This window comes from Diaphorina citri, unplaced genomic scaffold (genome assembly GCF_000475195.1).
Source record: "Diaphorina citri unplaced genomic scaffold, Diaci psyllid genome assembly version 1.1 scaffold924, whole genome shotgun sequence".
Classification (NCBI taxonomy): domain Eukaryota; kingdom Metazoa; phylum Arthropoda; class Insecta; order Hemiptera; family Psyllidae; genus Diaphorina; species Diaphorina citri.
In genome coordinates, this window is record NW_007378355.1 from 37128 (window position 1) to 63105 (window position 25978).

Genomic DNA, 25978 nt, shown 5'->3' on the forward strand with positions numbered 1-25978 from the left:
ACACACACACGGACCAATGGCTGAAACTTTCGATTTAGGCTCTAGGGACCTCAAAACGTGTTTTGGCATCAAAAACTGACCATCGAAAATTTGACCCGATTACATTACTTTCCTTTTTATAGGATAAGGAAAGGAAAAAATGGTGTTTTGGATTATTATTCTGAAATCCAATTTTATCTAGTGTAAGAGGCCCTGATAACTTTGGGGGGGCTTAAGCCCCCCAAGCCCCCCCCTATCGCCGCCTATGTGAGTTTTACAGTCAAACAAACTGAAACTGTCACCAATATTAAATTGGGGTGGACTTCAAACATCACAGACCAACAATCAGTAGATTCAGAAAATTCCACACTCACCATACATTATAATGTCTACCTCTTGGTACTCCATCCATACCTACCAAGGTATACAGCATGGCTCAGAACCCCTTGTAACTTTTAAATGGCTTGAAAATTTGAAGTTCGAACCCCGGAAGCGGCACTTTTTGGATAAAAGTCGTCTATTCTCGGGAAATTCAAATGAGAACCCCTATTTTTTATTTATTTTTTTTTTTTTTTTTGAAACCTACATATGTTAAATTTCATGGGGAACCCGATAATTTTTTGTTATTATTGGTAAGTGGTAAGTACGGGAAGCGAGATTTTTTTCATTCCTAACAAGGGATATGACATACCTACCAAATCCTCGTATTTGCTAGGACTTCTAAGCCATGCTGTATATGTATATTTGTATATAGAGTGTTTATAAAGTCCAGGGACCCCCAAATATTTTTTGAACGGCTTAAGATGAGAAGCTGAAACTTAGGGTAGTGTTTTATCTTTTGAAATACCATTTGTGGAAGTAGTTGCCAAAGTCAGTTCGGAGCCAGGGTCGGCCCCAGGGGGTCAACTTCAAAATCTTAATTTCTTAAATGTAAACCCCCTATTTGTAATATGTACATCATATCAAAGGTCTTAAAAAACGCAGTACTTTGATATGAGTTTTAGCTTGATCCGACAACTAGGGCTGGAGTTAACATGGAGGTATAAGGAGCTACTTGAGCTCCCTTTGAGTTAAAGCCTGGATTCAATTTTTAATATTTCCACGCTCTTCTGACGATAGGGGAAGCACTAAAAATTGGAAAGTCATTTTGATCTATTAAGTTCCACTGATGATTCATATTGAAATTCAGACTCAAAGAATGAAATTTAGAAACATCATTTCTTAACCTTGAGGCCATCAGGGCCGGAATCCTAAATTGAATTTAGAATCTGAATTTCAATGTGACACTAGTGAGACCTATTTGAAGCACAAATCACTGATCAAATTGAATTTCCCATTTTGGGTGCTTCCTCTATTGGCGGAAGAAGATGGAAAATTAAAGATTGAATAGGCCATAACTCCGACCCTGTTTGTTGGATCGAGCTCAAACTCCGACCAAAGTATTACGTTTTATGCTTTTGGTATGATGTATCATTTGTGTGTGTGTGTGTGTGTGTGTGTGTGTGTGTGTGTGTGTGTGTGTGTGTGTGTGTGTGTGTGTGTGTGTGTGTGTGTGTGTGTGTGTGTGTGTGTGTGTGTGTGTGTGTGTGTGTGTGTGTGTGTGTGTGTGTGTGTGTGTGTGTGTAAAGATACATAATGTGTATTATTTAGTTTTAGTATTATATAATATATATATTTTTTTTTTTTAATTTAAGCGATGGTCTTTTTATAAATTTGTATTCCATTTTTAGTCCGTCCTTCCTTTATTATTACAATAGTAATAAAAAGGTATAAGGTATTGTATTCGCTTCAGTGTCGTCTGTCTGTCACTCTGTCTGTTCCCAAACCTGGTCGACCTATATATCAAATTAAAGGTCTTTTTACCAGGAACACGAAAATGGTGGTGCAAATTTTGTACAGAGAGCCAAAAAAAAAAAAAAAAAAAAAAAAAAAACAAAAAACAGGGTTTTAGGGGATTTTTTTCACATTTTCTCACACAAATGAGCTCTGATCTTGAAATTTGTCGCGACGACCTATGAACTCAAAGCGAGAAAGTTTTAGATAACACTTTAGAGTCGTTATTTTAAGACCGGTTTTAGCGTCACCTATGTTAAGCTACGCCGAGCATGGCCAATAAATGGATGGGTGACTTAAACCTTATATTGGGAATAAAGGGCTCTAGTCTTGATTTTAAATCATTACATGAAAGTAAAATCGAAAAATCAAATCAAGAATAATAATAAACTTAATATTAAACAAATTAGGTAGGTACATAGCTACATAGGTACTGATCGAATAAACTACGGGCTAAATAATTCCCGGAGGGACGGGCCCAGCTTGTTAAAATTATTGTACCAAATACATAAGACCTTGTTTAGACTACGGGAGTAAAGGGACTTTTCAGTCTCATTCTGGCAGTATAAGCAGGGTATATTCTATTCTATTCTATCACAAGTAGGGGGGTTAAAAAAAGCAGGTTTTTTTTCTTCTTTTTCATGCCTACACTAATCGAGTTACGATCAATTTTCCGTGGCGATGTACGGCCAACCTGCTAGTAATTCATAGTAATGGGATAGGTCGGGAATTCGGGATTATAAGACGTAAGTTAGAAGTCAATGAGGCGGGAATTTCTCTTTTGTGAGATTTTGAGATTTGAGATTATTAAGAAGTACTTTTTGTCAGGATCTCTGCAAAGTCTGTTATTAGATTTATTAAGGATTCTAACCAAGGCTTGTATATTTTTGTGTTTGTGTTGTCAGTTGTCCACCGCGCTCATTCCTGCCAGCCCTGTGTCGTATTATGCTGGATGACACCGCGCCTGAGAATGTGTTGGAGGTGACGGCCAGGGCGATGACTTATTATCTGGATGTCTCTGCCGAGTGTACCAGACGCATTGTGGCTATTGACGGAGCCATGAAAGCCATTTGTTCCCGATTAAGTTTGGGTGCAGGCATTGCATCCAGGACAAGCAAGGATTTAGCAGAGCAATGTATTAAGGTTAGTAATAGTCAAATCATTCCAATAGTCAACCACAATAGCACATTATTCCGAAGGATAACGAAGTCATATTTTGTGCTGTTGCTATACAGGGTGTTGCATTAATCGATGTCAACCGAAAATGGCGAATAAGTACTACAGGTCAAGGGCTACAAAAAGTTCCCCGAATACTTTTTAAAAATTCCCAGAATAACGGAGATATCCGCCATTTTGTGTTTTTTCGGGTACCCCGACCTTGGTGGTGGTGGTGGTGGTGGTGGTATCTAATGCTTGAGATTGACTATTATGTCATTTTTCTCCTTGCGTCCCAATATTTGGATACTATGTTGTCGTAAAAAATGGCAACACCGCCGGCGCGTCTGTCGGTTCTCATCATTTTTCATCATTTTCTGCTGCTGCTTCCGCTTCTTGACGTTGACCGGTATTGTTCAGGTATTAGAAGTGATATGTACGCGAGAGTTATCATTATATCATTCTTATCAGATGTGTATTGTGTGTTTCAGTTATTAGAAGTGACAAAGCGGGCAGGTGGGTGTGTCTCTGCATCCTATTAAGGAGCGCGGTAGCACTCCGCCCCGCCAAGTCAAGAAAGTTTGACCGCGCTACTAGAGATATTATACGCGACAGGGAAAGTAGCCGTTTTCAGGGAGGGACAACTACAAATGATGGAAGAAAACGGATTGCGTGTGTGTGTGTTGGGGCATGAAAGTAGACCAAGTTGAAAAAAAAAAAAAATCATCAAAATCGGTTAAGTTTAGCCGGAGATATTTAACTTTGAAAAACGTCAATTTTTTTCTGGCTTTATTTAATGTGGCAGGATTCTCCCAAAGGAGCTCTTCCACCCAACCACAGAGTTTGTCGAGGATCTAAATACTTAGATACCCGACATTGATTTTATATATTCCACTGCCATTGTTTTGAAGCTACCAAATGTAGTGGAGTCTCATTGAAGCTTGGCTAGGCTTGGTCCACATTGGTTACCCTAAAGAAAATGATCTTGTAATATCCACTGACGTATAGCCAACCCCCGCAGGGCCCCCAAAAGTTTTTGCTAATATTCTACATCTATCAGCCTATAGTTTGTATCAAAATAAATGTATTATCCACCCCAAAGGTACTGAACAAGGTCTTTTTGGGGCATTTATTTTTATGCTGAGAAAAGGTCCACTTGAAGGAGTCATTACTTTTGCATGACTATTTGTTTAACACCAATCTTGTCTGACTTTCAGTTCAATTTTGGTACACCTATATCCATTTTTTTTTTTTTTTTTTTTTTTTTTTTTTTTTTTTTGGCGCTATAATTGTTGTGTCAAAACATTTTTTTCGCCCTTTTTTTTTTTTTTTTTTTTTTTCGTTAGGCGCTATAACTGATGTGTCAAGACATGTTGTTCGCGCCGTATATCCAGTTTGTTTATTATTTTGTAGAATTACCTACCTTAATACCTATTGAGGACTTTAGGTATTGGGTATTTATCAATAAAGACTGTATGTTTATTTATTAAAGGGTGTTCTACTGTTCTATGATTTGTTGTCATGCCTCTTCTTTATGTATACGTTATGTGACTTATGTCACTTATGTGTCATGCATTAGGTACCTCATACCTACAGGCCTAGGCGGCGTGCTTCAAAGTTTTGACGTTCGCGCGCGCCCCAGCACGCTTGATGGACCGAACGGAATGAAGTCAACTTTTTAACTCGAATTTTTTTCCTCTGGCCGTTAAATCAGACAGATTTTGATTGAATTTGACTAAAAAGTGGAATGAACCGAAAATTTATTAGGGCCTTCAGTTAGTGGCTCAAGGAGAGTTTTTTACACCTCTCACCATATAATAAATTCGTAAAAAGAAGAAAATAATAGTAAAAAATACCTCGTGTTGTGGTCAGAGGGGTACCTATCTGAAATTTAGGAAACGGGCCCCATTCCAGAAAGTGAACGACTAGCGCATCGTGTAAATGGTGCCTTGAGAAAGTAAACAAAAGATTTTTCAAGGAAAATTTGAATTTTTTCTCAGCTGCTGATTTGATGGCTGAGGAGAATTTTTTACTGAAGGAAGTTCCTGAGATAAGAACAAAAAGTATTGAAATTTGATTAAAATAATCTCTTCTGCCTGTTTATTGAATTAGCTAATTTGTTATCTATCACTGTTTTCTATTCGTTCATTTTCTGTGGAGTCAGAGGGTAAGTGGAGTGCAATATTTGACGAGCAATTAGTACCGGTACTCAATACAGAGGTACCTAGCTCTTTGTGAGAAATGTTCAGTTCTAGGAGTCTAGGATATGAAAATCTACAGTGTTTGGCAAATGAAAAGTAGGTACCTAATCTCTAACATATTCCTTTGTTTTAACAATAATAATGGTGAAGCACCCAGGTCTACTAACAGTGTCATGTTTAGAGTTGCCACCCATCCAGATTTCCCTAATCCTGTAGGTTTCTTTATTTTCCTTCCTGCTTAGGGTCTTTAAAGCACTATGAAGATCCCTAGGAACCCTGAGACTCCTGTCTTTATTGATCAAATTTTGTAAAGTATCTGCTACATACACCTTCTTGATTTTTTTTTTTTTTTTTTTTTTTTTTTTTTTATGGTTGGGAAGGAGGAACGCGACAATTCCCAGCGCCGCTAAAACAGACTTTTTTTTAGGTTTGGCAGAGGGAACTGCTAAGATCCTACAGTCCTGAAACCAAAGAGAGAAGGAAGACAGGATAGGAGAAAGCCAGCTGTTCAGTACCTAGGTAGTTGTTTAATTTTTCCCCTACTAGGTAGGTAACCTACTTACCTACTACAGTGGAACCTCGATAAGAGATAACTCGATAAGAAATAAAACTCGATAGTAAATAGAAATTGCGTGTTCCCTTCCGATGAGAATAGGAAACCTTGATAGTAAATAAAAGAAAACTATAGATAAGAAATAACATTTTTTCTCGGGGCTCAGGAATTTCACCTCTATAAGAAATAAGTTTTGTCGCCTCGCCCTCTGTAAGAAATAACTTTTTGAAAAAAGAAAATGATTTTGTTCTAATCGTGCAACTTAGATCTTCCATTGATACCATTCGTGCATTTGTTGAACAGAACTCTATGAAACAAACAAAAATAAACGATTATTTTGCTATGATGGAGTAGTGTGTATGCCGAAATCTAACCACATTACAATCTATACGAGTACCTATGTATGTATCTCGCTGTTCTATTACATATGACATAATAATATATGTACATAATATCTTTTTTTTTAATAAAAAAGAAAATGATCTCTATTTTAATTTAGTAATGTATCTCTTTAGAGGTGTTCTGTTCCTTATTTGTGTCTAGAAAACCTCGATAGTAAATAATTTTTTAGGCAAACCCCTCGATAAGAAATAAAACTCGATAGCAGGAGGCAGCTGGAGTGAGGCCATAGTGGAGACGAAATTGTTCGTCCCCACTCCCCACTATAAGAACCTGCGTTTTAGATGGATTGGGCTTCAAAAACAGGCTCTTTGCCCACTCAGAAAAGTTATGGAGGTCTTCATTAAGAAGCCTAATTGCTTCAGCTATGTCTTCCGGTAGGCAGTGAATGTACACCTGTACATCATCTGCATATATATGGTATTTGCAGTGAACAAACACTCTCTGAATTGATGATATGTAAAGAGCAAACAACAAAGGCCCGGCCACTGACCCCTGAGGTACTCCAGATCTGATTGGTTTCCAGGCTGATGTCTTTCCGTGATAGAAAACACGTTGCCTTCTGTCACGTAAGTAAGAGCCTATCTAGGATAGCACGTTATTTGAGAAATGCATTGTCTCTAGTGTTTTCAGGAGGACGTCAAAGTCCACAGAATCAAATGCTTTACTAAGGTCAAGTAATGCCAAAATAGTAATCTGCCTTGCGTCAAGTGCCCAACGAATGTCATTGGTCACTTTAACAAGAGCAGTGGCCGTACTATGATGACAACGAAAGCCGGACTGGAAAGGGTCAATAATATTGTGTTCTTCAATGAAAGCCCAAATTTGTCGAACAACAATCTTTTCCAGTCCTTTTGACAGAACAGGTAGCAAGGAAATAGGTCGGTAATCGACACAGGATGAAGGGCTTGCTACCTTGTTCAGTGGGATAATGTTGGAAAATTTCCAAAAATCGGGAAATTTTCCAGAGCTCAGTGACTTGTTGAAAATGTGAGTTATGATGGGTAGGAACCATGCTAGGGAAATTCTTATCATAGTTATATCCACACCATCATAGCCACTGGCTTTAGATTTGATTGAAGTTAGGGCCTTCTTTACGTCCTGTGATGTTACTTCCTGAAAATCAAAAGAGATATTATCCTGGATTAGGTTAGTTTGAGTATCCAACTCTGCCAAAGTTCTAGACTTTGTAGAGTTGCATGGAGAAGGGACTACTGAGACAAAATAGTCATTGAGATCATCCAAGTCAACAGTAATAGGATTAAGCGACTTAACATTGCCCAACCCTACACTGTTGAGTTTTCTCCATGTGGATCTCGGCCCACCGTGTAGAATTCCACGTGCAAAATTTTGTTGGGCTTTTCTAACCATGTAGTTTGTAGCGTTCTTCTTCGCTTTGTACGCTTGTAATGCATCCTGCTGTCCAGTATGACGATAACGAATGTAGAGCCTTTCGCGCGCACGCATACTAGATTCCAAGGTATAGGCGCTTTAGTGACACGTGACTCTTTGACCGGGGCAAAGATGTCAAAAACTTGTTGCACGTGTTGGTTAAATATGGAATGAGTTTTCATAGCGAATAGCTTCCTAGTGACCCAAAAAACACAACCCCGACCCAAAGTTGTGACTTTCATTATATCATTCTTATCAGATGTGTATTGTGTGTTTCAGTTATTAGAAGTGATATGTACGCGAGAGTTATCATTATATCATTACAGTAAAATGGAGCAGTTGCAATTGGGAAAATATTATTAATAAAAGGTCGATTCCAACGTAAAAAGTTGTGAAAAATTCGAATCTGAGGTCAAAACTCCAAAAAAGTAACTTTAAAAGGTCGAAAATTCAATTTTTAATTGCCGCCTGGATTAGGTTAGTTTGAGTATCCAACTCTGCCAAAGTTCTAGACTTTGTAGAGTTGCATGGAGAAGGGACTAGGTATTAGAACTGATATGTACGCGAGAGGCGGGCTCTGTGTTTGAAGCGGGAGGTTTGGCTTCTGTTCTGTTATTCATCAAGCAGCATGGTCATTCCGTACACAAGGATACATTACACTCGGCCATGGCTGTTGTGTCTCGCCTGTGCAGTAAGATGGAACCACAAGATCCTCAGTTACCGGAGGCGGTCGAAGCTTTGTCTTTACTTCTCCGCCATGAAGACACTCATATCTCAGACGCGGCTCTCAGGTGTTTTGCCTCCCTATCAGATCGCTTTACTAGAAGAGGTAAGATAATAATTATGTGTGTGACTTTGTGCACTTACACAATTTGCAGTGCATTCATAAAGTCCCCCCCCCCACCTTAAATTTTAAACCGATGAATTCAGAAACCTGAAATTCTGTATAAGTGTATGTACAAGATACACTTGAAGCTAAAATTTCATCCAGACCCATGTTCTGTATAAGTGCATGTACAAGATGCACTTGAAGCTGAAATTTCATCCAGACCCATGTTCTGTATAAGTGCATGTAGAAGATACACTTGAAGCTGAAATTTCATCCAGACCCATGTTCTGTATAAGTGCATGTAGAAGATACACTTGAAGCTGAAATTTCATCCAGACCCATTTTCTGTATAAGTGCATTTACAAGATACACTTGAAGCTAAAATTTCATCCAGACCCATTTTCTGTATAAGTGCATGTACAAGATGCACTTGAAGCTGAAATTTCATCCAGACCCATTTTCTGTATAAGTGCATTTACAAGATACACTTGAAGCTGAAATTTCATCCAGACCCATGTTCTGTATAAGTGCATGTAGAAGATACACTTGAAGCTGAAATTTCATCCAGACCCATGTTCTGTATAAGTGCATTTACAAGATACACTTGAAGCTGAAATTTCATCCAGACCCATTTTCTGTATAAGTGCATTTACAAGATACACTTGAAGCTGAAATTTCATCCAGACCCATTTTCTGTATAAGTGCATTTACAAGATACACTTGAAGCTGAAATTTCATCCAGACCCATGTTCTGTATAAGTGCATGTAGAAGATACACTTGAAGCTGAAATTTCATCCAGACCCATTTTCTGTATAAGTGCATTTACAAGATACACTTGAAGCTAAAATTTCATCCAGACCCATTTTCTGTATAAGTGCATGTACAAGATACACTTGAAGCTAAAATTTCATCCAGACCCATTTTCTGTATAAGTGCATGTACAGGATACACTTGAAGCTAAAATTTCATCCAGACCCATTTTCTGTATAAGTGCATGTACAAGATGCACTTGAAGCTGAAATTTCATCCAGACCCATTTTCTGTATAAGTGCATATACAGGATACACTTGAAGCTGAAATTTCATCCAGACCCATTTTCTGTATAAGTGCATTTACAAGATACACTTGAAGCTGAAATTTCATCCAGACCCATTTTCTGTATAAGTGCATGTACAAGATACACTTGAAGCTAAAATTTCATCCAGACCCATCAGTGGAACCTCGATAAGAGATAACTCGATAAGAAATAAAACTCGATAGTAAATAGAAATTGCGTGTTCCCTTCATAAGTGCATATACAGGATACACTTGAAGCTAAAACTTCATCCAGACCCATGTTCTGTATAAGTGCATGTACAAGATACACTTGAAGCTGAAATTCCATTCAGACCCATGTTCTTTTGTTTGTTATAATCAGGTGTTGACCCTGCACCCCTCGCTCAACATGGTTTAGCGTCCGAGCTTCTAATACGTCTGTCTAATGCAGCAGGTAGCAACCCTCTCAATACATCACTAGGAGGAGCTAATGTGTCTACTGCCAGCGCTTCTGGGACATTAGCTACCGAAGCCAAAGCCTCATCTGGTTCCGTATCAACAATAGTTAGTTTACTATCAGCTCTGTGTAGAGGCTCACCTAGTATTACTAGTGATCTCCTGCACTCGGACCTACCTGATGCTATAGGTAAGTACACTCATATCTAGTAGCTTATCAACTCATAGAGTAATAATTTAATAGATTCAATATACAGGGTGTCCCAGAATTTATGCTTAAATTGTTTTTCTTGAAGCCTGTTTGAAATTTCGAAAAACAAAAAAATCCATAACTTTTTGATTTTTAATGCGGATATTTTGGCAATATCGCAATTTGCAAAAAAAAAAAAAAAAAATCCGCGAAACGGGGGCCAACTTTAAAATCTTAAATGAGAACCCCCTGTTTGTGATACTTCATATCAAAGGTCTGAAGGAACGTAGTACTTTGGTACAAGTTTGAGCTCGATCCGACAACCAGGGCTGGAGTTATGGCCTATTCAAATTTTCATTTTTCCATGTTCTCCCGCCAATTGGGGAAGCACCGAAAATGGGAAATTCATATGATTGATGATTTGTGCTTCAAATAGGTTCCACTACACTAATGGGTTCATATTGAAATTCGGATCCAAAAATGAAACTTAGACTTCGGGCTCTGATGGCCCCCGGGGGTGAAAATCAATGTTTCAAAATTTGATTTTTGGGGCCGAATTTCAATGTGAATCATTAGTGGGACCTATTTGAAGCACAAATCACCCACCGATATGAATTTCCCATTTTTGGTGCTTCCCCTTTTGGCGGGAGAACATGGAAAAATGAAATTTTGAATACGCCATAACTCCGGGCCTGGTTGTCGGATCGAGCTCAAACTTGTACCAAAGTACTACATTCCTTAAGACCTTTGATATGATGTATCACAAACAGGGGGTTCTTATTTAAGATTTTAAAGTTGGTCTCCGTTTTGCGGACTTCGCGAATCGCGATATTGCCAAAATGTCCACATTAAAAACAAAAAGTTACGTTTTTTTTTTTTCGAAATTTCAAACAGGCTTCGAGAAAAACAATTTAAGCGTAAATTCTGGGACACCCTGTATACAAGAATTAGAGTACCTAACCGATTTCCCCCCCCCCTGAAATATTTACGTTTAGTATAGGAAGCGTAATTATGAGAAGTTGAAGAAAACATCTTGGGAAAAACATCTGGAAAAGGGGCCCCACAAGACAAAGAAACCTGGTTGTGGAATGATGAAGTCAAAAAGAAGAAAGACATTAAAAAGAAATGGGATGATAACACTGCAAGAGATGAGGATAAAATGGCATAGAGGCAGGCAAGAAAACCAGTAGCACAAGCCAAGGTAAAACAACTAGAGGAAGTATACAGAGCGCTTGAAACACGCGAAGGAGAGAAAAAGAACTACCGGATTGCGAAAGCACGAGATAAAGCGAGTAAAGACTGAACTCATATCAGACAAGTGAGAGATGGTGAGGGAGTGATACTAAAGGATAAGAATAGGATCAAAGAAAATAGAGATGGAGAGAATATTTCAACACGCTGCTGAATGAAGAGAACCCGATAGAAGTGTCAAGAAGAGAGGAACCAAACCAAGGGGTATTTCGTGAGATAAAGAGAGGAGGGGGAATTTATGAACACACTTTGTGTAGTCACCTACAAAACAAAACCAGTGAAAATGACAAAACCTTCTATAGACTCTACTAGTGGTCGACCCGCCACACACACCCACCACACACATACACACACCCACCACACCCACACCGCCACAACCACCACACATAAAAATGCCATTTTAATAATCAAAATTTCATCTAAATGATGCCGTTTATTTCATTCCTTAATTCCCAGCCGTTCCTGAGATATAAGCGTGGTTCGCAAATCACGAACCACCCTGTATATATCTGAATTTTTTCTAAGTCCCGAGCCGCCTACGGCGGCCGATTTTTGGTCGAAATATTTCTATCTCGGATCTGTCCAGATAGGTTTTTCTGGTAGCCCTTTAGGTCTTGCATCAACCCTCAAGCGTTGTACAGTCGTTCGTGGGACACCCTGTATAAGTTCAGTGATTTTTTTCCGATAGCATTTTGGTTTGAGTAAGATTGAGGCTCTCATCATATGGTGATCAGTTTCAGCTTGTGCACCACGCATCACGCGGCATTTTTCACTTCATTTCTTCGTGAATGTCTGACTATAATGAGGTCGATCATATGCCAGCATTTCGATCTTGAATGTTTCCATGTTCCCTTATACTTGTTTTTCTGTTGGAACCATGTATTCATTACCCCCAAAAAATACCACTTCGTGGCATAAAAAAGACCCCGCCAAGTCGTTCCTCCCAAAATAAATCAAGTGCCACAAAAAATAAACAAAACTCCATCCCACCCCAAAAAAGATTAAAAATCAATTTTGTACCCCGCCTTTTAGTCACTTCATAATTTGTGTCCTCCTACTTCACGTAGTACCTACCTTTCTTTCCCCTCATTGCACTCCACTTTCCTCTAATATCACTTCTGCTTCACTGCATTGGCGGCGTGCCACCTACCTTGCAATGCTTTAAAAATAAATTGATGGCACGCCGCCAATGCAGTGAAGCAGAAGCGAGATTAGAGGAAAGAGGAGTGCAATGAGGGCAAAGAAAGGTAGGTGGCACGCCGCCAATGCAGCGAAGCAAAAGTAATATTAGAGAAAGAGGAGATTTTTTTTATTTTTTATTTTTTCAACCATAAACTATAAAATTATGAAAAAAGTAACTATGGCTATCCATAAAATATTTTTAAATGATAAAATTATGTAAAAAAAAGACAACAGTGGGATTCGAACCCCCACCCCACCCGCTCATCGTTTATTCAAAGATCACACTCCTTACCACTCGGACACTCCGACTTTTGACTCTACGAAGTGCAAAACTTCCTTATTAATCAACTCGAGCGATAATTTAGAATTTTTCCCCTAAAAATCACTCTTTTATCAAATTTAAGGCTGAAGGGGCCCTTTGGGGGCCTTGAAAATATGAAAAGGCACACCTACCACTCACGAGAAAAAAAATGAGCCATCAACCATCAAAATCGGTCCAGTGGTTTAGGCTGTAGAGCGGTCAACGTCAAAGAAGAAGCGGAAGCGGAAGCGGCAGCAGCAGCAGAAAATGATGAAAAATTTGACGTTTTTCAAAGTCAAATATCTCCGACTAAACTTAACTGATTTTGATGAAATTTTTTTTCAACTTGGTCTACTTTCATGCCCCAACACACACACGCAATCCGTTTTCTTCCATCATTTGTAGTTGTCCCCCTACAACTACCTGAAAACGGCTACTTTCCCTGTCGCGTATAATATCTCTAGTAGCGCAGTCAAACTTTCTTGACTTGGCGGGGCGGAGCGCTACCGCGCTCCTTAATAAACAGGTCTTCAAGTGCCCACAGTTCGAGTAGCCTTTCGCCATTATCATTAGTTGCTTCTTCAAACCCGTGTTTTCCAAGAACTCTCTTCCATTCATTAATTTTTTTTCCTATTCGGGCATTCAAATCCCCTGCTAGTATAAGTCCATAGCTTTTTGGTACATTTCTGAAGTGATAGCTGCACTGAGATTTTCATAAAACAAATTTTTTGTCACATACATACGTACAGACCATGGGCTAAAAATCACTTTTTTGACATCAGGGGATCCCAAAACGGATATTTCCAACCATTTCCCGATTTATTTGATATGTCACACACGTACCTTTGGAAAACATGTAGGATTCGCGGATTTCGCGAACTCCGCGCAAATAGCAAACAGCGAAATATTGGACCAAATCGAAAAAATAATGAAGCCATAAGATTTGGGAGCAAAAAACACTCAGATTTGATTGGTCACACTTGCACTCTATAAGCACTTTTGTGATTCGCGTTTTTCGCGAATTCCGCGAAAACCGCGAATCGCAAAAATTCGAGTGAGTAGTCGATTATACTTCAAATTTACCGTAGAAAGTGAATATGCAATAAAAAATAGGGGATCTAATTTAAAAATCCAAAGTTGCTACCCGATTCGCGGACTTAGCGAAATTTTTCGCGAATCGCAATATTGCCAAAATGTCCGCTTCAAAAATCAAAAAGTTACGGGTTTTTTTGTTTTTCGAAATTTCGAACAGGCTCCGAGAAAATCAATTAAAGCTTAAATTCTGGGACACTCTGTATATACAGGGTGGTTCGTGATTTGCGAACCACGCTTATATCTCAGAAACGGCTGGGAATTAAGGAATGAAATAAACGGCATCATGTAGATGAAATTTTAATGATTAGAATGGCATTTTTTAAATTTGCAATTTTTTTTGCAAAACGGCCCATTGTTTGCCAAATATAGGTCACTTTTATGGGAACCCCCATTTTTTATTCAATTTTTGGAATCAGCATAAAATTTTAATTGAAAAAATGTATTTACTCGAAAAAATTTGCTCTACAAAAATTTGCACAAATCGCGATTTATTACTAGTATAGCTGGCTACACTGTAGTAATAGAAAGTAATATATACAGAGCGTGCAAAAAGTCTTGGAACTACCAAATATTTTTTGAATGACTAAAGATGAGAAGCTGAAATTTAGGGTAGTGTTTTATCTTTTCAAATGTAACTTTTTGAAGTAGTCACCAAATGTTGGCCGGAGCCACCAGGGTCGGCCCCAGAGGGGTCAACTTTAAAATATGATACATCAAATTAAAGATCTTAAAAACCGTGGTACAAGTTTGAACTCGATCCAACAACCAGGGCCGGAGTTATGGCCTATTCAAGTTTTTATTTTTCTATGTTCTCCCGCCAATAGGGGAAGCACTAAGTATGGGAAATTCATTTTGATAAGCGATTTTTGCTTCAAATAGGTCCCACTAATGATTCATCTTGAAATTCAGACTTGAAAATTTCGGCCGTCAGGGCCGAAAGTTTAAATTTAACTACCCCCGAAAGGCCTCCGGGGGGGTGAAATGGATGTCTCAAATATTTATTTTAGGGTCTGGATTTCTATGTGAATCATTAGTGGGACCTATTTGAAGCACAAATCACTTATCAAAATTAATTTCCCATTTTTAGTGCTTCCCCTATTGGCGGGAGAACATGGAAAAATTAAAAATTGAATAGGCCATAACTCCGGCCCTGGTTGTTGGATCGAGTTCAAACTTGTATCAGAGTACTACGTTTTTGAAGATCTTTAATTTGATGTATCACAATCAGGGGGTTCCCATTTAAGATTTCAAAGTTGACCCCTCTGGGGCCGACCCTGGCTCCGGCCAACATTTGGTGACTACTTCAAAAAGTTACATTTGAAAAGATAAAACAGTACCCCAAATTTCAGCTTCTCATCTTTAGTCATTCAAAAAATATTCGCGGGTTCCAAGACTTTTCGAACGCTCTGTATACAGTCGAACCTGTCTAAGAGGGAAACCTGAATAACTTGGAAAAAATCGTGGCCCCTTTCATTTGCCTAGGTCCGGAGCCTTCTGCGGACCTTAATGACAGATTCCTCTTCCTCCAAACCAGTGTTTACATTTACCTCTATAAGTGGGAATAGGAAAATGGCAACCACTCTAAGTGGGACACTTTTTAAATGGGAAACCTCGATAAGTGGGAAAAAATTGTTGGTCCCTTGGATTCCCACTTAGACAGGTTCGACTGTATACAGAGCGTTCGAAAAGTCTTGGAACCCCCGAATATTTTTTGAATGGCTAAAGATGAGAAGCTGAAATTTGGGTTAGTGTTTTATATTTTAAAATGCAACTTTTTGAAGTAGTTGACAAATTTTAACTGGAGCCAGGGTCGACCCCAGGGGGTTCAACTTCAAAATCTTAAATAGGAACCCCCTGATTGTGATACATCAAAATAAAGGTCTTGAAAAACGTAGTACTTTGATAGAAGTTTTTAGCTCGACCCAACAACCAGGGACGGAGTTATGGTTATGGCCTATTCAATTTTTAATTTTTTCATGTTCTTCCGTTAATAGGGGAAGCACCCAAAATGGGAAATTCATTTTCATGAGTGATTTGTGCTTCAAATAGGTTCTACTAATGATTCACGTAGAAATCCAGGCCCAAAAATAAATATTTGAAACATCAATTTTCACCCTTCGGATACCATCAGGGCCGAATTTCATTTTTGGGTCTGATTTTCAAGATGAATCACATTAGTGGGACATTTTTGAAACATAAATCACTTATCATAAATCATAATGAATTTCCCATTTTGGGTGGAGGATCATGGCATAATTAAAAATTGAATAGGCCATAACTTCGGCCCTGCTTGTTGGATCGAGCTCAAACTTATATCAAAGTACTACGTTTTTTGAGGCCATTAACTTCATGTATCACAATCAGGGGGTTCCTATTTAAGATTTTGAAGTTAACCCCCCTGGGACCGACCCTGACACCGGCCAAAATTTGGCGACTACTTCAAAAAGTTACATTTGAAAGATAAAGCGTTAACCCAAATTTCAGCTTCACATCTTTAGCCATTCAAAAATATTCAGGGGTTCCAAGACTTCGAACGTTCTGTATATAAAATCGTAGGGACTAACGATCTCTTTTGATTTTCTAATGTGGTAATAATAATGACGGTTCATTGTTTACTAGGCCACTAGTTAAAATTATCATGCAGACTTGTTGGCCAAAGAGGTACGGTAAAAAGGGGAAAAATGTGTAATAAATGTAATAATAATATTGAAAAAAAAAGTGAAAAAGACTAACCCTTTTTTTACAATCAGTGATTCATGTAGTATTTGCAGACCAATTGGTTGGTTTTAAATACTAGAAATCGACTATGAGGTCATTTGTCTTCTTGTATCTCAATATTTTAAAACTTTTAAAACTTCAAACATCTTGTATGTGAGCACACTAAGAGATGGTTAGCATTCGTATCTGCTTGTTGGGGACACAGAGGACATATAGGGTAATCTTTAGATCCTATTTGGGCAAGAAAAGCATGTTTAGTAAGAAGTCTTAATATCGTATTGCAGACAACTGATCGAGTGCATTCGTTCCAAGGACACAGACGCTCTCATAGAAACTATAGACTCTGGGGGTGTAGAGGTCAACTTCATGGATGATGTAGGTCAAACCCTACTCAACTGGGCCTCGGCATTTGGAACGCAAGAGATGGTTGAGTTTCTTTGCGAAAGGGGTGCAGACGTCAACAAAGGTAAACTTTAGTTTATATCAGGTATTCCCATGTTAACAGTAAACAATACGTTGTCGAATGTATACGGTTTCCCAATACGGTTTCACATCCTTTAACAATATACCTAATAATAACAATAGGACCCTAGATCTAGTCCTTTTTAGGGCAAACAATAACTTCAATAAAAATAAATCACATAACCTGTACATATCCAGAGGAGAAAGTTTACTTAATACAGAGGACCGTCACCATCCCACTCTGAATATCTCGATACAATACGAAAGGAAAAACAAGAATCTCATTAAGGCTAAAAGTCACAAAACGAACATTAAAGATGGATACGTCTCACATGAAGATGAAAATTCAGACTTTATTAATCTAGGTTGTAAAAATTACAACTTCAGGAAAGCTGACACACAGGTGCTTTGCACTGCAGTAAACAATGTAGATTGGTCTCCAATATTTAGTTGTGATTGTCCAAACGCATCACTAGCAGAATTTTACAAAATACTTTATGGAGTCTTTAATAACAATGTATACGCCAAATAGACCTTTGGTTGTCCTCGTTTCACGCAAAAACGGCTCGACCGATTTTGATGAAATTTTTTGTGTTTTTAAGAAAAGTACTCCGGGTGACATAGGGTACTTAAAATTGTCACATTCCATCCTGATTCAAAATGGAGGCGGTTCAAAGTTATGCCTATTATGGTGCACTGTGGGACGTGTCAGGGAGCGCGTAGCGCGACCGTGTGTGTGTGTGTGTGTGATGTGATGGGTGTGTGGTGTGACGGGTGTGTGTATTTGATGGGTGTGTGTGATTGTGTGGTGTGTGTATTGGGTGGGTGTGATGTGGGTGTGGTGGGTGTGCGTGTGTGTGTGGTGGTCCCGTACAAAGGACGGGTCAACCACTAGTTATTAAACTATGGAAATTGAATGCAAATGAGACATTTCGTAATGCTGTGATATCCGCAAAAGTTGTAAAAAAAAGCTCTGCTTTACCACAAAGAATTTAATTTGTTACACAACAGGTCAGCGTTCATCATCTCTTCACTATGCAGCTTGTTTTGGACGGCCCAGTGTTGCCAAGGTATTATTAAGACACGGTGCTAATCCAGATCTCAGAGATGAAGATGGGAAAACTCCATTGGACAAAGCGCGAGAACGAGTGGATGAAGGACATCGCGAGGTAATTGAAAAACTCAATTTACTAATGGTTGAACCGTCCTTTCTATGGGACCACCTCACACCACATCACATCCCACCACACACACACACACACACACACACACACACACACACACACACACACACACACACACACACACACACACACACACACAACTAAATTATAACTATACTTCTTAGGTTTGTATGTAGGTACCTACACTTGCTACAAGATAAAATTCTTGTGTTGCTGGTGTTTCTAATAATACCTATAAAATAATGCAGATGTAAACAATTAATAATCTAAATAGGTGCCTAAGATGTACATTTAATTTTTAATTACCTAATATTTACTGTCTGATAAGAAACATTACTCATGTGGCAGTAATTTCATTTCAAAATCATGGTTATCATCAGATTAGGAAACTGGGCATTTAATGAGGTATTTTCATATTACATAAGCAGCAAATAATTTTCAAATACAATGGTAGGTACAAGTCTGATAAGCTCATGTGGCATACATAACTCTTAATTTCATTAGGTATTGATTTTGAGAAAGTCATATTTCATTGCAGATTTGCAGCAGTATTTAAATGTTAGGTAATTATTCAGAAGCCATGTCACTTAAAAAGAAATCTCCTTAACCCTATGATAACACTGATCACTCCTCATTTGTGACAGCTCCTTTGGAGCAATTGTCCATTGACATGACTTCTGAACAAGTGCTAAATGTTTTTCATTAGACCAAGTGGGTGTTAATAATTAATCCAAAAATTCTGTTTTAGGTTGACTCAAACTGTGGCCATGCCACTCTCTTACGATGAGGCTTGGCTGAACCTAGTGTCCCAAGCACCCATTACCTATTCCATCTGGACTCAATCAGAAGAATGCTATAATGTAAGTATGCTTGCAACAATTCTTTATTTTGTACTGCTAATCTGTAGCATTCAGAGAGGGTTTTTAGTGATCAAGATTCTTGCCTAGTAGGTAATCACATGGGAAGCTAGGAGTTCACATTGGTTAAAACTCAGCCAAGGTATAACAATATTCACCTACTTAAAAAAAAAAAAAAAAATCTCAACAGGTAGCCTACTGCTGTGGTAGAGGGACTCTATACAAGCAAAGCAGTAAGTATAAATATTTTAAATAATTACTATTATTACTCTCTTTAAAGTTTACCTCAGAGGGTAGGTGTAGCATAGTCCTTCTTGGTTGTGCAATTGTGCATTGGTAGGTATTATAAACATTATAATTCATTGTATCATTTTCAGTGTGATCTGGAGTACAAGGCCAAGTTATTTGCCTATGACAATGTCTCACTGCTCCTCAATACAGCTCACAATATTGTACTGGAGTTTCGAAATGCCTCCAACAGCCCTGTGTGTACCAAGGTTTTGTCCCTGCAAGAGCATGGGGTCTATGCAATGAACATTACTCGGAAGGATGTGTGTCCACCACTGGTTGCTACCAATGTCCCCGATCATATTTATGAACGTAAGTTTCTAGGCTTGAGAATACAGTCACAGTACTTATTTTTGGTTTCTCATTATGTTTCTCTTTTCTTTTTTTACTTTCTTGCTCCCTCTATCCCCCCCCCTTCTCTCTTCCCTCTCTCTAGGGGTAGAGTAAAGCAGTTTTTTGGTACCTTGATATTTTCTTGAGATGTTACATATGTATGTAAAAAGTGAATGAGTCTACCTCATTTGTACCTACCAGAACTACCTCATTTGAGTGAACTGGTGAGTAAGATCCTAAATCACTCTTCAACTCCCATTAAGGGAGTTGCAATCTGACTCATTGACTGAGTAGTCCACTGAAAATTATTGTTTTACAACTCACTCACTCTTTACACCTCTACTTATATGTCATCTGATCTCTCACTGTGGATTTCACCAACATTTTTTTCAGTCCTTAGAAGGCCTGTTAAGCTAACAGCCTGTTAGTTTCTCCTTCTCCTTTAGTCTCATTTGAGCAGGATAAACAAGGTATACCTATTCTATTCTATTGATTTATATAGACTTAACAGGGCTGTTAGCTGTTAGGGACTAAAAAGAAGGTTAGTGAAATCCACTATCACTCTATTATTTCAGCACTCTACGTGGTAATCGGTCTCTACCTGAGTCTGAGGCTGGCCTGGTGGTTGGGATCTACTCTCTATCGATCCCCATGGCTCAGCAAACTCTTCAATACCAATCCGGTCATAGCTGAAATCGAGAATGATCTGGGCTCTCCTCAAAGTTCAGGGGATAGTGCCACTCTACTGCGGTATAGTACGACAGCTCCGTCTACACCTACTAGTCCTGGTCCGGCTCAGATGGCGAGGGCCCGGGTTCGATCCCTCGATGTTCTACGTGGGTAAGTTTATTAAACCCTATCTTAAGACCGGAACACGTTATGACACGTCTCCCAAATTGGTATTTCAAAAACACGTTGGTATCTCCAATAACTGGGACTACATTATACAAAGGAAAGACCTTTTCAAGAGGTTTGATAGAGGGAACTGTAACTGCCATGGCCTTATCGTCCCAATAACAGAGAAGGAAGAGAAAGCCAGCCCTTCTGAGAATAAACTTTTTATTTCTTTAGGATAAAATTCGCCCCTGCAGGGAATCGAACCCTCTACCTAGCGCTTACAAGGCAAACGCGCTACCCTCCAAGCTAACTAGGCTAGCTTAAGAGAAGACTTGTAGGCTGTCTCCATCTCAGAATAGTCAATAGTAATCCATTGGATCTTGTTTCAGTGTTGCAATATGTCTCATGATTTTCGTCAACTATGGGGGAGGACAGTATGCAATATTTGAACATTCAGCATGGAATGGAATGACCTTGGCCGATTTTGTTTTTCCCTGGTGAGCAAAATTCTTCATTTTAAATAGATTAAGGGGGGAATATAGTGTATTTAAATATTTGAAAACTGGTTCATAGGTAGGTATTCATATAACTACTGCATTGTCATTATTTGACAATGTTGATAATTAGTGACTACATACCTATAAGCTTTTTTTCAACCAAGATAAATGAGCTCAAAGGGCCTACTAGTAAAGGAACCTTTCAGATATGTTTCATTAACATTGCCTTCCAAGTTATACACCCAACAGTACCTACTTGTGTCTTCGAAGAGTTATTGGCGATTAGACACACTCTTGCAATTAAACTGATGACTCATATTTAATGTTCATATAGATAAACTTGTCTTTGTAACTGTCCACGAGAAAGTACTTTCTGATAAAAAATAATAAAAGAAAGTAAGTAATAATGATACTAACGAAAGTAAGTAACAGACGCCACACATCTATATAGATAGGCATTACATATTTATATGAGTGATAAGTTCAACACATTTATGATGATGAGAATCTGAGTATTCTCGAAAGCTCACCAAATATTATCACCAGTAGAATGTCGAATCTCAATTGTCTTTTAAATTTTTGATTTTAATTAATGAAGATTCTTAATTAAATAATTATTTCTCGATATTATTTTAGTTTTATTGCAACACATTTAGCTTTAACGAGTAACGAGTCTACAATGGAAGAAAATGAGTCATCCATTGTAGACAGCGAGCGCCAATGGACTCGTTAAAGCTTAGCTTTCTACCATTTCAATCAAACCAAATTTTTGTGTGGAAAAATGTGCCTTTCATGAAACGGACACGGAAAGCTAAGCTTTAGCGATTCTATTGGCGCTGTCTACAATATGACTCATTTGCTTCCCCTCTCAGGTTCGTCTGGATAATGGGAGTCTCGCTCACGTTCTCCCTCTGTTCCAAACTTCGTTCGGGTGCATCGCGAGCACATCTCTTCCTCTCTGTCCTACGTCGCTCTGTTATTCTCATCGTGCTGGGCCTCGTTATATCCAATTTGAACAACTCTGACGTCACCAAGCTTCGCTATATGGGCGTACTGCAGCGGCTGGGTCTCGCGTATCTGTTTGTGGCCTCGGTGGAGACTTTCCTCATGAGAATGCAGCCCATCTTCACGGTAAGCACAATATTGACAGTTTTAAAGATCTTCGTCTTTAAATCAAGGTCTCAACACAATCTCTAATCCTTCTCTACTTACACAAAAAGCCCATCTAAAAGCTCAAGTGTAGGAACCTAGGACCTCGAAGGTGTGCTAAGCTCCACGAGTGTACGAATCTTTTCTAGCTAGATTATAATATTTAGTGTACACACGTCAGTAGATCACTTTATTGTCTAGGTAGAATTTTCTCAACATTGTATCAACAGAGGTTGATTTTATTACTTCCGAATTTACCATGTCCTGTCTCCATAGGTTTGTTGGTAAGTCACTGGAGGCTCATTCTTGAAAGCTGCATATACGAGGTCCGACAATAAAGTTCCCGGAATGCCCCCATAGCTCCGCACCTAATATACATAGTGAAACCAAATTTTCCAGAAATGAAGCTTGATCTCTCCTCTTTTAAATACATATATGGATTTCATTCTTTTCGGATCAGTAGTTTTCAATTAGTTAGTCGTTTTTGAAGACCTCATTTTACTTTACTCCATAATACATATGTTGCTGCAATTTCCATTTCTTCCTCCAGTACGACTCTCACGGTATACTCTATCACGCCCGTGACCTCATCGAGTCCTGGCCCCAATGGTTATTCACCCTCCTCACCGCAGCTCTACACACTGGGGTCACCCTGTATATGCCTATACCGGGTTGTCCCACAGGATACGTGGGCCCGGGGGGTAAGGGGGATCATGGGGCTCATGTGAATTGTACAGGGGGAGCTGCAGCACTTATAGACCGACTGGTGTTGGGAGAGGAGCATATGTATCAGCGACCATCCTGTAAGGAGGTGTACGACACGGTGGTTCCGTTTGATCCAGAAGGTAAGACTGTGGAGGTGGTCAAGATTCTTAGTTAGAATAGAATAGAGTCAATAGAGTATACCTTGTTTATACTGCAAGAATGAGACTGAAAAGTCCCTTTACTTAGTTGACAAGTGAGAAAGTGTGGGTTCGTGTTATTTTAAATGCCAAAAAAATCTCAAAACTCTGTTTCGTGTTATACTAGGTCGGGTATCGCTTCGATCTCTCCATATTCGAACACCTTGATGAATTTTGACAGACAGAGCGAAGTTTGCTCTTTTTTCCATTATTATTTATGCATGTTGCCGGCGAACTCATACCCATATTCTGTACCTGCATTGTGCCAGTAAAAAAGGGGTTTCCATGGAAATAAGGCCCAAAATTCAGCAGGAGCCAGCAAAACCTGGCTCAAGATCACACCACTGGCTCAGCTAAGCTGTTAAAACAATTATCCTACAAAACTGTCATATCTCTTAAGGTGTCCAAATATAGTCGAGCGGCCGTCGATTGACGAGGTGAATCTTTGTTGTCGAGGCAGTGTGGACGGTTCAGTAAATGTCGATCGAAGGCCGTCGACTATGTGTGGACAGGTGGACACACCTTTACAGTTTGTTACAGCATAATTATGACATACACACTTTCATTGTCTGTTATAGGTCTCCTTGGTGTACTGACAACCATTGTACTGATGTACTTGGGTGTGTATGCAGGTAGAGTTATGCTCTGCTTTCCAAAGACTCAGCCTAGAGTTATACGATGGCTCTCGTCTGCCACTCTGTTTGTAAGTGTAAATCCTTATCTTTACTATTCAATGTACCTATTACAACCAGTGGTTCTGTGAACTGTACTCCCTCGGACCAAAAATGGACCCCGCAGAGTGTAGGGGTCAAAATTTTCAAGGATCGACGTGCAGAAACGAGTTTTCGTCAAATAACGGCAAAGAGTTCAGTTATTTTGGTTGCAAAAACTCGGTAATGTCTCAAATTGATTTCCCTTCCCACCCTCAAGTGTCCATGTTTCCATTTGTTTCCAGTGTCTGATAGGGGGCTGGCTATGTGGTTTCTCCGTGGAAGGAGGTCTCATCCCCATCAACAAGAATCTCTGGTCGTTGTCTTTCGTTCTGGTGACCGCGGGTTCGAGTTCCGTGCTCCTGTCATTATTCTTGCTGTTAGTGGATCATTGGAGGTCCTGGTCTGGATCTCCATTCCATCAAGCAGGTTAGTGGAGATATAGTGTACGGTAGTGTGCCAGGCCAAGGTCCACTACTTTTCCCACCAAGTTTTTGACCTAAGCTGGGACAAATGTACCACCATGTCACGCAGAAGGTGTGTATACCTTTCCATGTGGCGGTTTCCAAAGGCGGTTTCCAAAGACTCAGCCTAGAGTTATACGATGGCTCTTGTCTACCACTCTGTTTGCCACTCTGGCTGGGTTTGAATCCCACCATCGTCGTCAAAAATTTGTTTTTGTTTTTCGATTGCAAATATTTCAACGGGTTACTTTCTGGTGTTCTCGTGTTGACCCAGCACCATAATGCGAAGTATTTTGTCTCTTCTCGCCCATCTGATGAGAGGCATAGGTACTATGGGATGGGCATGCTACGATACAGACAACATGCGTCTAATGTGGCAGTTTGATTGCTACGAAATAAAAACGGCGCGGCAGTGAAACACTCATCTTTAAAAAAATATATAAAATCTCGTTTTTTTTTCAGGAAAGAACGCAATCTTCCTCTACATTGGCCACACGCTCACCCGCCACTCTCTCCCATGGGCATGGAAAGTCACCCACACTCACACCCATACCGAGTACACGCTCATGAATGTATGGGGCACTTGTCTATGGCTACTCATCGCTCTCTACATGTACGAAAGGAAATGTTTCTTCAGTGTGTAGGGAGCACCTAGGGTTTTCGCAACGCTTAAAGGTAATGTGAAACGTGAGGGCGTACCATATTTTCGCTAGTCGGTGTACTATATGTTCTTCATAACGTAAAACGTGTATATGGAGGGTGAACCATATTTTTGCAAGCCGGTGTAACATATTTTCACAGTAACGTGAAACGTGTACCTATATGGAGGGTGAGCCATATTTTCGTGAACCGAAAAATCTTTCCTGATACTGATTTTGGTCAAAATACGCTTAAAATTTACAATTCGGTACAATTCAAATATAGCCCTTTGGTGTATGTTGGTATACGGAAATCCTCGTTTGATCTCAATCCAGAATTTTTCAGTGCCGGCATAAGTTTCTACCGCACTTAAGCCTGATGTATAGGTGTTAATCTGTTAATATTTTCCCCCCATTAGTGTGGGATATTTCCCCCCCTACATTTGAAATTACTCTATTTTGGTTTAAAGTACCCTTATATTAGGCCGTAAATTGGCCTGTAAGTAATTGTAACACGACAGTATTTTATAGTTTTGAATACTAGCATCTTTGGATTAGCAAACTTCGTATACTCTAGAGATTTCATTTCCCATATTTTTAGAACTTATCATTCTCAAGATTAAGAAGAGGAGAGAGAGTTTTTAGTACCTTTTCTCGTATTTTAGGTTTTTTAAGCAATCCCTGATAGTACAGTTGGCCAAGACATTGAATTTTTAGTAACCTGAGGACTGCCTCAATGATGTGTTGTATATTTTCATTTTATTGTATAGGTTTATTTTGGTTGTTAATAATATTATTATGTAGGTAGGATGTATACTTATCAGTTTCAGCCCTATGCTGGCATTATAAACAAGGTATATTCTCCCACATTGATATTTTTTTTTTACATTTTGTGATAATATAACAAGGCAAGTAAGTATTGCCTAAGGTAATCTCTTCCGTGGAACTATTCCTGCTTTCTATTGTATTAAGGTAGACTTCCTAGCGATCCGAGACCCATAGCTTTACATTATGGGCCATTGCGTTGCCCTGTCTACTCATCTGATGATATTTTTTGTGATCAATGCTGCAATCGGCGGTATATTTT

At 39.1% G+C, this 25978-nt stretch overlaps 2 protein-coding genes across 4 annotated transcripts in view; both read left to right on the top strand.

The window, feature by feature from the left end:
* LOC103513101 (probable E3 ubiquitin-protein ligase HERC1) overlaps nucleotides 1-3509 on the top strand; it is a 36853-nt gene extending 33344 nt beyond the window's left edge. The window contains exons 46-47 of the mRNA XM_026826392.1: nucleotides 2718-2955; nucleotides 3459-3509. Coding sequence (XP_026682193.1) covers nucleotides 2718-2955; nucleotides 3459-3509 — 289 coding nt within the window. The remainder of the gene's footprint in view (nucleotides 1-2717; nucleotides 2956-3458) is intronic.
* A 1472-nt stretch (nucleotides 3510-4981) lies between these two features.
* Nucleotides 4982-25837, top strand: LOC103513098 (heparan-alpha-glucosaminide N-acetyltransferase). Of its 3 annotated transcripts, XM_026826394.1 has the most exons (11): nucleotides 4988-5134; nucleotides 5596-5687; nucleotides 18965-19076; nucleotides 19451-19673; nucleotides 20270-20534; nucleotides 20921-21028; nucleotides 21901-22159; nucleotides 22728-23022; nucleotides 23658-23782; nucleotides 24035-24218; nucleotides 24716-25837. In XM_026826394.1, exons 3-11 carry the CDS (start codon nucleotides 18984-18986, stop codon nucleotides 24895-24897), a joined length of 1734 nt encoding a protein of 577 aa, XP_026682195.1. In that variant the 5' UTR covers nucleotides 4988-5134; nucleotides 5596-5687; nucleotides 18965-18983; the 3' UTR covers nucleotides 24898-25837. The 3 variants fall into 3 exon arrangements, with proteins under 3 accessions (XP_017301164.1, XP_026682195.1, XP_017301163.1); XM_017445675.2 differs by lacking the exon at nucleotides 5596-5687 and having other exon boundaries at nucleotides 4982-5134; XM_017445674.2 differs by lacking the exons at nucleotides 4988-5134; nucleotides 5596-5687 and adding an exon at nucleotides 5143-5264.
* Nucleotides 25838-25978: the final 141 nt, after the last annotated feature.

What these genes read in the sequence shown, in the direction of transcription:
- LOC103513098 (XM_017445674.2), top strand. Translation starts at nt 5,209, where the DNA reads ATGTTCAGTTCTAGGAGTCTAGGATATGAAAATCTACAGTGTTTGGCA. An exon ending in GCCGATTTTGTTTTTCCCTG is followed by an intron (nt 21,029 to 21,900) that starts GTGAGCAAAATT and finishes TTCCCCTCTCAG; the next exon opens with GTTCGTCTGGATAATGGGAG. An exon ending in TCTCGTCTGCCACTCTGTTT is followed by an intron (nt 23,783 to 24,034) that starts GTAAGTGTAAAT and finishes ATTTGTTTCCAG; the next exon opens with TGTCTGATAGGGGGCTGGCT.